This window comes from Pogoniulus pusillus, chromosome 12 (assembly GCF_015220805.1).
Source record: "Pogoniulus pusillus isolate bPogPus1 chromosome 12, bPogPus1.pri, whole genome shotgun sequence".
NCBI classification, from domain to species: domain Eukaryota; kingdom Metazoa; phylum Chordata; class Aves; order Piciformes; family Lybiidae; genus Pogoniulus; species Pogoniulus pusillus.
Genome location: NC_087275.1, coordinates 2,289,113 through 2,302,075, shown reverse-complemented (window position 1 = coordinate 2,302,075; position 12,963 = coordinate 2,289,113). Strand labels below are relative to the sequence as shown.

General features: G+C 51.4%; 1 protein-coding gene across 1 annotated transcript in view; it reads right to left on the bottom strand.

The window, feature by feature from the left end:
• The window catches only part of PTGFRN (prostaglandin F2 receptor inhibitor), a 117,740-nt gene that overhangs the window by 15,264 nt on the left and 89,513 nt on the right, over positions 1–12,963 (bottom strand). Inside the window, exon 7 of the mRNA XM_064152261.1 lies at positions 2,385–2,492. Coding sequence (XP_064008331.1) covers positions 2,385–2,492 — 108 coding nt within the window. The remainder of the gene's footprint in view (positions 1–2,384; positions 2,493–12,963) is intronic.

Sequence of the window (12,963 nt, the reverse complement as noted above, 5' to 3'; positions counted from 1 at the left end):
GCACCCAGCTGTAATCTAACAAACTGCTTCCCACCACACTCAGATTTACTGTACAACAGATAGCTTGAATTGCAGAGTGATGTGCCTGAGCTTGGTCCTTCATCCCATCAGATCCTGCTTTATGCTAACAGCTTCTGCACAGCACCTCTTTTGTTGTGGCTAACCTGTACAGTCCTCATTTCTGCATGAGTCATGACATCTTTAACTGTCCATGCCTATATTTACATACATATTTAGAGGTTTACTTTAAATGTATTTTCCTGCTCACAGAGATGAAACAGCTTCAGGTAATAAAAAAAGTAAACTCACTCCAAACAGAAATTTTGGATGAAATAATCAGATATTCCTACAACACTGTGATGAAAAGCAGCCCAGGCAATGCCTAGCAAGCAGCTGGGTTTTAAGCAGTGCTCTGATTTTTTCTGCTCTTCATAATAATTTGCCTTTAAAGCCATCAGTGCTTTCTTCTTCCACATGAAAAGAGAAGGCTTACCTCTGAAGGCATCAGCATGAAACATTCATTTTTGGCATTTAGGCTGCAGTAGTCATAGAATCATAGAGTCAGTCAGGGTTGGAAGGGAGCACAAGGAGCAGCCAGTGCCAACCCCCCTGCCATGCCCAGGGACACCCTACCCTAGAGCAGGCTGCACACAGCCTCAGCCAGCCTGGCCTCAAACACCTCCAGCCATGGGGCCTCAACCCCCTCCCTGGGCAACCCAGTCCAGCCTCTCACCACTCTCCTGCTCAACAACTTCCTCCTCACATCCAGCCTCACTCTCCCCACCTCCACCTTTGCTCCATTCCTCTCACTCCTGCCACTCCCTCACAGCTTAAAAAGTCCCTCCCCAGCTTTTTTGGAGCCCCTTCAGATCTTGCAAGGCCACAAGAAGGTCACCTGGGAGCCTCCTCTGCTCCAGCCTGCACAGCCCCAACTCTTTCAGTCTGTCCTCATTGCAGAGCTGCTCCAGTCCTCTGTGCATCTAATCAACCAGACCATGGCACTAAGTGCCCCAGCCAGGCTTGGCTTCAACACCTCCAGCCACAGCCACTCCACCACCTCCCTGGGCAGCCCATTCCAATGCCAATCACTCTCTCTGGCAGGAACTTCCTCCTAACATCCAGCCTAGACATGCTCAGGCACAACTTCAGACTGTCCCCTTCTTCTGTTGCTGCTTGCCTGGCAGAAGAGACCAACCCCACCTGGCTACAGCCTCCCTGCAGGTAGCTGTAAATAGCAATGAGCCCTGCCCTGAGCCTCCTCTGCTGCAGGCTGCACACCCCCAGCTCCCTCAGCCTCTCCTCACAGGGCTCTGCTCCAGGCCCCTCCCCAGCTTTGTTGCCCTTCCCTGGACACCTTCCAGCACCTCAACATCTCTCTGCAATTCAGAAACCCAGAACTGGACACAGCACTCCAGGGGTGGCCTGAGCAGTGCTGAGTACAGGGGCACAAGAACCTCCCTTGTCCTGCTGCCCACACTGCTCCTGAGCCAGCCCAGGATGCCATTTGCTCTCCTGTCCACCTGGGCAGTCAATTATTTAGACTTACATCAAGCCCTAAATTCACTCTGAAGTGTGAAGCTGGTTGGCCAAGTGACTTCAAGATTTGTTTAGAGATGACTATTTCCTTCTAGGGGGGGTTGTGAATAGACCTCCTTTCCAATTAAAGGAAATAGGAGAAGCTTTCACAGCCCATCTAGTGGCTGTAGGTTAAGACTGCCAGCAGTGGGAGGTTTAGCAGTAAGACTTTCTCCCACCTTCCCTCATCTCCTTGGATTGTGAAACAGAGGAGGAGGCTCAGGGGGGATCTCATTGCTGTCTACAGCTACCTGAAGGGAGGCTGTAGCCAGGTGAGGTTGGGCTCTGCTGCCAGGCAAGCAGCAACAGAAGAAGGGGACACAGTCTCAAGCTGTGGCAGGGCAGGTCTAGGCTGGATGTTAGGAGGAAGTTGTTGTCACAGAGAGTGATTGGCATTGGAATGGGCTGCCCAGGGAGGTGGTGGAGTCGCCATCCCTGGAGGTGTTGAAGCCAAGCCTGGCTGGGGCACTTAGTGCCATGGTCTGGTTGACTGGATAGGGCTGGGTGCTAGGTTGGTCTGGCTGAGCTTGGAGGTCTCTTCCAACCTGTTTGATTCTATGACTGTATTTCAAATTGGGCTGTGTAAAGCAAACATATTCTCCAGCAATCACCCCCTAAGATCTTCCCTAGGATGAAAATCCTACAGAAGGAACCACAGACTCTATGAATCTATGACTCTGAGTTCATACTACAGGATTTTCAACGCTGGTTCTCCTCCATTCTCCAGTCCCACTCAGGACCCAGGGTTGTGTTGCTGGTGTCACTCTGTCTTGTGGAGGCAAGCAGGTAAGAGAGGTGCTGCTGTGTACCTGGCTCGAGGGGCATCCCTTCGGTGGTGACGATGCAGAGCAGATCTGCCAGCTCGCCCTGGTAAACCGTGGGGTTGTCAGAGTGCACTGAGACATTGAACACGGGACCTAGGAAAGAGCAGGCACAGTTATTCGTGGCAGGCTTCTCCTCAGTGTCCCATTCTTTTCTGGCATTGCTTTGGAAGTCTTCTCTGCTGGCCTGTGGAGAGAGCTCTGCAGTGAGGATAAGCAACCAGGGACAACTGTTTTGTGAGAACTGCCATTTGCCCTCCAAGTAGCCAAACCTGTCACCCAACAGGCTGCTGCCCAACTCTGCCTTCTACTGCACTGCATGCAAAAGAAGCTGGTTGTAAAGGAGTGGTCTTGACCCTGCCCCCAGGTCCTCCTGACTCCTCCACAGGGTGGGCCCGAGCCTTACTCCAGGTGTGGTGGTTAGCCCACTCCCTGTCCAGACCCCTGTAAAAACAGAGGAACTGCCTGGTTCTCTCTCTCTCACCCTGCCTGGCAGCATCACCTTCCTGTCCTGCTACTTTGTTTTACCACCTGGCCATCAGTGCACAAGGTGTGGAAAGCCCACTGCCATCAATCTGGTTGTATATCCATATTTTGTACCTTGTTTTCCCTTCCCTATGCCTTCTTTGTAACTCCCCTACCTCAAATACCTTTTAGTTATTCTCCTTTTAACTCCCAAATCACAGTGAGACTCTATTTGGGTGTGTTTTCCCTTCCCCTCTCTACATCCAATTCCCTTTCTTTGAAAAAAGGGGCAAGTGGAAGAGGGGAAAAGCATCCTAGAAATTGTTACTGGTTCTATTAACTAGATTTGAGTCTCTGGGAAGTTTAAACCAGAACAGAGACACTGGTGGTGCTGGTTTGAGGCTAACTGGAATATCTGAATGAGAAAAAATAGATGACAGGCTGTGAAAAGTGAACACTGGTGCTGTCTGCTGCACTCCTAGGCTTGCTGAGATGGATAAAAATGAGAACACAAGCACAGATAAGACAGAGTGAATGTGTGTGCTTGTCAGACTTGGTCTGTGCTGCTCTCCCTAGGCTGCTGCTTCAGTGTAACTAACCCTTCTGCTTCTAACCTCCCCTTGCCAATCCTCGCAGCTCACCTTGAGCATGAGGCACTGTGCTAGTTTAAAGCTAGCTGGATGTTTTAGTGAGAAATAGATGACAGGCTGTGAAAAGTGAACACTGGTGGTGTCTGCTGCACTCCTAGGCTTGCTGAGATGGGTAAGAACACAAACATAGATAAGGGAGTTGCTCTCTGGCTCTAGGGCTGCATGAACTTCTCTCTCTAACCGAACTTGCTACCTGACTGATCCATCTGCTTCCTAACCCCCCTGGCCAACCCTCCAAACTCACCTTGAACATAAGGCAATGCTTGGGATAAGGTAGAGGGGTGGGGAGAAGGTGGAAGGGTGGTTGGGAGCCCCTCCTGGGCACTCTGGTTTCTGGCAGGGCTGTTGTGTTTCTGTATCACCTTTAACTTCTCTGTGTCTGTCTATAGCTGTAACTGTTGTAACTCTCTGCTTGCATCTTGTGCTGAGCTGTGAATAGAAAGCTTCATTCCTTAACTCCCAGCTGGCTGAGTCCAGTCTGGGTGATTTCATAAGAGCAGGGGAGCAGGGAACTCCCAGACCATCACACTGCCCTTCCACCGGTGTCTCCGAAGAGCACAAGCCTTTAGATCTTCAGGCTAATCCAGGGTGCTGGTTTGAGGCTAACTGGAGTATTTTACTGAGAGAAATTAAATCCTTAGCTGTGAGAAGGAAGAAAAAAACCCAACAGCAACCTATATCACTCATTCTTCTGCTGAGAAACAGAACTAGTCAAAGTATAGATAAGACACTCACTGCTCAGTTCTCAGCTCTGCTCCTTCTCCCTGGCAGTCTGTGTGTGGTTGCCTCTGCCTTAACTCTGATCTGACCTAGACCTTTACTTCCCCTAACCTCCTTGTTGTCTTTTTGACATCTCACCTCAGATGTCTCTGGATTTATCACATGAGATATATGAGGATTGGTCTGGTTATTTCTGAAGGGAGGGAAAGGGGGTTGGAGCTGGGAGGAGGTTTGGGTCAGGAGCCTCCTGGGCACTCTGGTTCCTGGGGGGGCTGTTGTGTTTCTGTGTTACCTTTACCTTGTCTATTTCTGCCTATAGCTGTAACTATTGTATCTATCTCCTTGTATCTTGTGCTAAGCTGTCAATATAAAGCCTCATCCCTTAACTTCCAGCTGGCTGAGCCTAGTCTGGGTGATTTCTTAAGTGTAGCAGGGGCAACTCCCAAACCATTACATGCAGTGTAGATCTTTGAGGCTGAAGCTGTCAATAGGGATTCAAGTTAGATGAAGGCAGTGTTTTAACAGTACAGATGGTTCTGCTATGGAACTGAAACATGATGCAAGAACTGCAACTGATAACACTTTTCTGGGAGTTTTCCTTCAGGCTCTGCCACAGATAAGTTTCTTCTGTAGAAGATGTCTCAAAGCCCAAGGGTGCAGTTACTTCTCCAGCTGCAAAGTGTTGATGACATGAAATGCTCAGACACCATGATAATATGGTGGTTAACTTCTGAGCTATGCAAGCTAAAAAGCAGAACTTTCCCAAATTTTCACTAAGAAATTAATTCCAATTCCAATGCAGCTCTGTGGCATCCAAAATTCTCCTCCTAACTTCAACCAGGCACAATGTGCTGCTCTTTGTTATTCCATTAATGTCTTACTGTCCTCTGGTCTGCCCCAGAAACAACTGTGGGCAGTGTGGAGAGATAGAATCCCAGAGCCATGTATCCATTTTGACAGCAGAAGGCCTCCCTATTTGCAGTGAAGACTGCAAGGTATCCTAACAGAGAAAAAAGGTGGAAGGGAGGAAGGAGAAGGTACGTGTGGATTAACAGCCAAAACCCTATGCTTCTGCCTGAAGGGGCATTGTAGCCAGGTGGGGGGTGGCCTCTTCTCCCAGGCAAGCAGCAATAGAACAAGGGGACACAGTCTCAAGTTGTGCCAGGGTAGGTATAGGCTGGATATTAGGAAGAAGTTCTTCACAGAGAGAGTGATTGGCATTGGAATGGGCTGCCCAGGGAGGTGGTGGAGGCACCGTCCCTGGAGGTCTTCAAGAAAAGCCTGGATGAGGCACTTAGTGCCATGGTCTGGTTGATTGGTTAGGGCTGGGTGCTAGGTTGGACTGGATGATCTTGGAGGTCTCTTCCAACCTGGTTGATTCTATGATTCTATGCTTCTGCTAGAACATATTAAAGGAAATAAGAGAAGCAGATTAGTTTGAAGTTCAGCTGTTCCAGTAGAGACTTCACAAGCAGGCTGCAGCCCTAACTTCAGGTCAGCATGAGGAGATCATCTGGGGAAATGGAACCAGATTCATGTGATTGCTTCCTCAGCCCCTACTCAATCTCTATTTCTTTCCTGACATTCACACACACATGACAACCATACTCCTCCTGCAGCCTGTTTGACTTCAGATCAAAAAAGGCATTTTCCAGAATCACAGAATGGTTTAGGCTGGAAGGGACCTCAAGGATCAGCCAGTTCTGACCCCCTGACATAGGCAGGGACCCCTCCTACTAGAACAGGTTGCTCAAGGACTCATCCAACCTGGCCTTAAACACCTCCAGGGAGGTTGTGGAGCACAGAAGCACCCAACGTGATCAAAGATCACAACCTCCCTGGGCAACCTGTGCCAGTGTCTCACCACCCTCGCTGCAAACAACCCTTTCCTAACATCTGACTTTGAATCTCCCTTCTTCCAGTTCAAACCCATTCCCCCTTGTCCTGGCATTACCAGACCTTGTCAATAGTCTCCCCACAGCCTTCCTGTAGGTCTCCTTCAGATACTGGAAGGCCACTCTAAGGTCTCCTCAAAGCCTTCTCTTCTCCAGGCTGCAGAGCCCCAACTCTCTCAGCCTGTCCTCACAGCAGAGCTGCTGCAGCCCTCTCAGCATCTTGGTGGCCTCCTCTGCACTGGCTTCAACACTTCCATGTCCTTCTTGTGCTGGGGGCTGCAGAACTGCACCCAGGACTGCAGGTGGGGTGTGAGGAGAGCAGAGCCAAGGGGCAGAATCCCCTCCCTTGCCCTGTGCCCACACTGCTCTTGCTGCAGCCCAGCACAGGGTTGTGTCTGGGCTGCACTCACACTGCAGGCTCCTGTTGAGCTTTGCATCAGCCCAGACCCCCAGGTCCTGTTCTTCAGGGCTGCTCTCAGCCATTCCCCACCCAGCCTGGATCTATGCTTGGGATTGCACCTGCCCAGGTGCAGGACCTTACACTTGGCCTTGTTGAATGTCCTGAGGTTGGCCTGGGCACAGCTCTGCAGCCTGTGCAGGTCCCTCTGGATGGATCCCTGCCCTCTGGCAAGCTGACTGTGCCACAGGCTTGGTGCCATCTGCACACTTGCTGAGGGTGCACTGATTGCTCTGTCCATGGCACTGACACATAATTTTACTTCTGAGTTGTGCAGCCAGAAGTTGAAGGTCATACAGGACTACAGGAGTCATGGACCAGGGCATTCCTGCCAACTGTAACCAAAAAAGTCTCAAGCTGTGTGTGAACTGTCACAGAAACAAAGAGACTGTCAAAATCTGCCAAGAACATCCTTGCATTTCCCAGAACATAACCTCTGCTGCACTGATCAAAGGCAGAACACCACCATAATAATCCTAATACTGTCTACAGCTTGGGGGCTATCTTAAATCCCAGCACTGAGTGAGGTGACATCATGTCAGGAACAGGCAACATACTCTAATCCAGCAAACAGGCTCTATCTTGGCTAGATGCTGGCAGGGACTGCAGCCAGGGAGATGCACTGCTTGATGTCAGCTCTGTCAGGCCAAGGATGGCAGGGAAAAGAAGGAAAGGCAGAGGGCACACACAGACAGGGCTGCTCAGGCCTTATTTGTAGCTTCAAAGTCCAGGCATCTACTACATCCAACAGACACTGGCTTCAAATGCTGGCATGCAGCAAACAGCTAATGAGTGCAGGGAGCACTCCTGGCCACTGAGTGTCACAGGGGTAAAAGCTCATTTGGTCCCTCAGCCAGGAAAGGCCATGTGCTCTGGGGAACATAGCACTCCCTAGGTACTCTCAGTTCGGGGTCACTGAGCACAGACCCTGCCTCCCACGCCAGAGTCAAAGCTCCCTGGACACTAAGAAGGCTGCTGGGCAGCAGCTGCTCTGTCATTTCATGATCACACATGCCCCCTCGGTAAGCCACAGGCAGTTCTCTTTGGCTGTCTCCCTGCTGGGGCAGATCTGCAAATTACCATCTGTACCTCCAGGGAAATAAACCACTGTCCTGTGTTAGAAGAAGAGGATTTCAGAGCCAAGAGATGCATGAGAGGCTGTGCTCTTCTCTCTCCAGCTCAAGAGGGAAAACAATTACCTTTTTTTTCCCTTTTAAACCTAAGCAAACTCCATGACAGTGAAAGTTCCTTAGTTCAGTTGTGAAAACTGCTTGCAGCTTACTATGAGGAATCATAGAATCATAGAATCATAGAATCAACCAGGTTGGAAGAGACCTCCAGGATCATCCAGTCCAACCTAGCACCCAGCCCTATCCAGTCAACCAGACCATGGCACTAAGTGCCTCATTCAGGCTTTTCTTGAAGACCCCCAGGGATGGTGACTCCACCACCTCCCTGGGCAGCCCATTCCAATGCCAATCACTCTCTCTGGGAAGAACTTCTTCCTAACATCCAGCCTATACCTACCCTGGCACAACTTGAGACTATGTCCCCTTGTTCTATTGCTGCTTGCCTGGGAGAAGAGGCCACCCCCCACCTGGGGGGCCACCCCCCACCCTTCAGGTAGTTGTAGACAGTAATAAGATCCCCCCTGAGCCTCCTCTTCTCCAGGCTAAACAGGCCCAGCTCCCTCAACCTCTCCTCATAGGATTTGTGCTCCAGGCTCCTCACCAGCTTTGTTGCCCTTCTCTGGACATGTTCCAGCACCTCAACATCTTTCTTGAATTGAGGGGCCCAGAACTGGACACAGTACTCAAGGGGTGGCCTGACCAGTGCTGAGTACAGGGGAAGAAGAACCTCCCTTGTCCTGCTGGCCACACTGCTCCTGATGCAGGCCAGGATGCCATTGGCTCTCTTGGCCACCTGGGCACACTGCTGGCTCATCTTCAGCTTACTATCTATCAGTACCCCCAGGTCCCTTTCCTCCTGGCTGCTCTCCAGCCACTCTGTCCCCAGCCTGTAGTGCTGCTTGGGGTTGTTGTGGCCAAAGTGCAGAACCCTGCCCTTGGCCTTGTTCAGTCTCATCCCATTGGCCTGCATCTTTCTTCTCTGGTATGGACTTGATGATCTGTGAGGTCTCTTCCAACCCTGATGATACTGTGATACTGTGTGACCTCAGGCCTTCTGACCATGTGCCTGGGACCTCAGGCTGCACTCTAACATGAAAGAACAGAATTCAGCACCTTCGTAGTTTGCTCAGTTCTCTCTCACTAAAGCACCTGAAAAGGCAGGAGGTTACAGCAGAGACCTGTTAGCTGTGCACTGATCCCCAAAGACCATTTAATCCTCCACCTTCTGCTATGAGGTACACTTGAGTCAGAGTTGTAGTCACTACACAGCCTGGGGAAGATTCAGAGAATCAAGCAGGTTGGAAGAGACCTCCAAGCTCAGACAGTCCAACCTAGCACCCAGCCCTGGCCAACCAACCAGACCATGGCACTAAGTGCCCCAGCCAGGCTTGGCTTCAACACCTCCAGCCACAGCCACTCCACCACCTCCCTGGGCAGCCCATTCCAATGCCAATCACTCTCTCTGACAACAACTTCCTAACAACATCCAGCCTAGACCTCCCCTGGCACAGCTTCAGACTCTGGCCCCTTCTTCTGTTGCTGCTTGCCTGGCAGCAGAGCCCAACCCCACCTGGCTACAGCTTCCCTTCAGGTAGCTGCAGACAGCAATGAGCTCTGCCCTGAGCCTCCTCTGCTGCAGGCTGCACACCCCCAGCTCCCTCAGCCTCTCCTCACAGGGCTCTGCTCCAGGCCCCTCCTCAGCTTTGTTGCCCTTCTCTGGACACCTTCCAGCACCTCAACAGCTCTCTGCAATTCAGGAGCCCAGAACTGGACACAGCACTCAAGCTGTGGCCTGAGCAGTGCTGAGTAGAGCACTTGAATGTCCCCTTCCATGGCAGATCCAATTGCACAACCACTGCTTTCATGCAGACCAGGAAGGCAGCTCCAATCCAAATGCTACAGTGATGTAGCTTGCAGCTAAAAAGTGTATTCCAAATTTTTCCACTTAGGTAAATAATAGGAAAAAGTGTTTAGAAGCACCAAAATCAGTTGACTGCTTTGTGCTCACTCAGATTCACACTGCTGCAGTGTAAAAAGAAAGACTTGAAGTTTGAGTTAATTGGCTGAGCTTAAGGATTTCCAGACAGGAGAAAGGGGGAAAAAGGGAGAAAGAAAAAATCCTGAGCCCTATTGACCTGATGTCTCCCCATTTCCCCTGCTCAGTAAGCCAAGCACCTTACAACTGCAAGGAAATGAGAAAAGGAGGGAGAACAACCAAGGTTCTATGTTTACAATGGAAGAGATCCTAAATATCTAGGTCCTTGGTGACAGCTTGATCTTCTCTAAATCATTTTAGCCAGCACTTCAGCACAAAAATAAGCTATAGTCTCGCCACAGATGGGAGTTACCTTGATTTTAGAATCACAGAATCAGTCAGGGTTGGAAGGGACCACAAGGAGCAGCCAGTGCCAACCCCCCTGCCATGCCCAGGGACACCCTGCCCTAGAGCAGGCTGCACACAGCCTCAGCCAGCCTGGCCTCAAACACCTCCAGCCATGGGGCCTCAACCACCTCCCTGGGCAACCCATTCCAGCCTCTCACCACTCTCCTGCTCAACAACTTCCTCCTCACCTCCAGCCTCACTCTCCCCACCTCCACCTTTGCTCCATTCCCCCCAGTCCTGCCACTCCCTCACAGCCTAGAAAGTCCCTCCCCAGCCTTTTTGTAGCCCCTTCAGATGCTGGAAGGCCACAAGAAGGTCACCTGGGAGCCTCCTCAGCTCCAGCCTGCACAGCCCCAACTCTTTCAGTCTGTGCTCACAGCAGAGCTGCTGCAGCCTCTGAGCATCCTCCTGGCCCTGCTCTGGACACTCTCCAGCATCTCCACAGCCCTCTTGCAATGGGGGCTCCAGAACTGGATGCAGTACTCCAGGTGGGGTCTCAGCAGAGCAGAGCAGAGGAGGAGAATCCCCTCCCTGGCCCTGCTGGCCACACTTCTGCTGCTGCAGCCCAGGCTCTGCTTGGCTTTCTGGGCTGCAAGTGCACACTGCTGGCTCCTATTGAGCTTCTCCTCCAGCAGCACCCCCAAGTCCCTCTCCTCAGGGCTGCTCTCCAGCCACTCCCTGCCCAGCCTGGAGCTGTGCTTTCTCTAGACAAGTGAGGCAGATCAGAGAAGGGCCAAGTGCCTTGACTGACAGAGAGATCCAGAGCAATCCCTTGCCCACAAGCAGCCTTCTCTCAGTCCTTCACCATCAGGGAGGCCACAATCACTGCATGCAGCTCCCCTGCTCGCAGTCAGCCAGCTCCACAAACCACAAGTGGGAATAAAGCCTGATGCAACCCACAAGCACTCTGTTCTCCAAAATATTATCCACATCTTCCCTGGCACCCAATAATTCATTCCGAGAGGCCCATGACGTGTCCTGAGTCTCCAGATAAGAAACTCCTCCACCTACACTGCACTCCAGCCCCCTGCCCTCTCCTTGCTGCTTCATGGAGCTATTCCCTAGCAAGTTTTACCCCAAGCCTCACACCAGCTGTTACTGGAAGAAGTGCTCAGTGCTTTGGCCTGTGGTTTCCCCTTCCAGCTACAGATGAACGCCCACAGGCACAAAGGCACACAATGACAAAGCAAGTTTGTGTGCATGAGCAGTGCCTGGAAAATCCCAGCCTCTCTGGCCAAGCAGCTCCTGCTGCACTGCTCTTCACCCATTGCCAGGATTAAGGTTTCCTTCCTTTAAGAACATTTCTATTCTCCTTTCCAGAGACTGAGTATCTCTCAGGGCCACTGCAGGGCATAACTGAACTTTAATTGCAATTTCAACATCAACACACACATCACATTTCAGCAGCCCTTGGTTCATCCCAGCTTTCTCCAAAGTGAATGCTAACACATTGCTGTGCCATGAGCTCATATGCAGATGCAATCCAGAGCTGAAGATTTCAGAGAGACACTTCCCCTACTGTTTTATTTTTGCCTCTCCAGAGCTCTCTGCCCTCTGCTGAACAGAACAGAGGGAAGCTGGCTCAGAGCACAGCAAACACAAAATGGTTTTCTCATAAGGAGAGAGACTTCTCAATATGAGACTCAGAGCTTCCTGCTTTCTGCTTCCCTCAAAGGGAAAGGAAAGTAAGTCACTTAGAATCATAGAATCAACCAGGTTGGAAGAGACCTTCAAGCTCAGCCAGACCAACCTAGCACCCAGCCCTGGCCAAGCAACCAGACCATGGCACTAAGTGCCCCAGCCAGGCTTGGCTTCAACACCTCCAGCCACACAGACTCCACCACCTCCCTGGGCAGCCCATTCCAGTGCCAATCACTCTCTCTGACAACTTCCTCCTAGCATCCAGCCTAGACCCCCCCTGGCACAACTTCACACTGTGTCCTCTTCTTCTGTTGCTGCTTGCCTGGCAGAAGAGCCCAACCCCACCTGGCCACAGCCTCCCTTCAGGTAGCTGTAAATAGCAATGAGCTCTGCCCTGAGCCTCCTCTGCTGCAGGCTGCACACCCCCAGCTCCCTCAGACTCTCCTCACAGGGCTCTGCTCCAGGCCCCTCCCCAGCCTTGCTGCCCTTCTCTGGACACCTTCCAGCACCTCAACATCTCTCTTGAACTGAGGAGCCCAGAACTGGACACAGCACTCCAGGTGTGGCCTGAGCAGTGCTGAGCACAGGGGCACAAGAACCTCCCTTGTCCTGCTGCCCACACTGCTCCTGAGCCAGCCCAGGATGCCATTGGCTCTGCTGCCCACCTGGGCACTGCTGCCTCAGCTTCAGCTCCTCTCTCCCAGCACCCCCAGCTCCCTCTCTGCCTGGCTGCTCTCAGCCACTCTGGCCCCAGCCTGTAGTGCTGCTTGGGGTTGTTGTGGCCAAAGTGCAGAACTCTGCACTTGGCCTTGTTCAATCTCATCCCATTGGCCTCTGCCCACCCATTCAGCCTGGCCAGGTCCCTCTGCAGAGCTCTCCTACCTTCCAACAGATCAACACCTGCTATGAAGTCTTCATACAGGGCAGCATTTCTCTGCCCCCCAGATAAGCTTAGCTTGCACACAGCTACTCACCAGGCATTTATTTTACTAGACTAGTCCAGCCACCCACGGTATCCATCAGGCCAGAACAGAAGACTCACAAGATCCTCTCTGCTCTTAAAATACATCCAGATGAGAACAATCTGCTATTGTTTGAAAGTGCTGACCTACGAGGCTCCTCCTCACCATCACCACACCCTCTAACTTCCAGCTTTTATTTATACATATAAATCTCAGTGGACAAAATCCACTGCTCATTTCTCAGCTCAGGAAGTTTTAAACAAA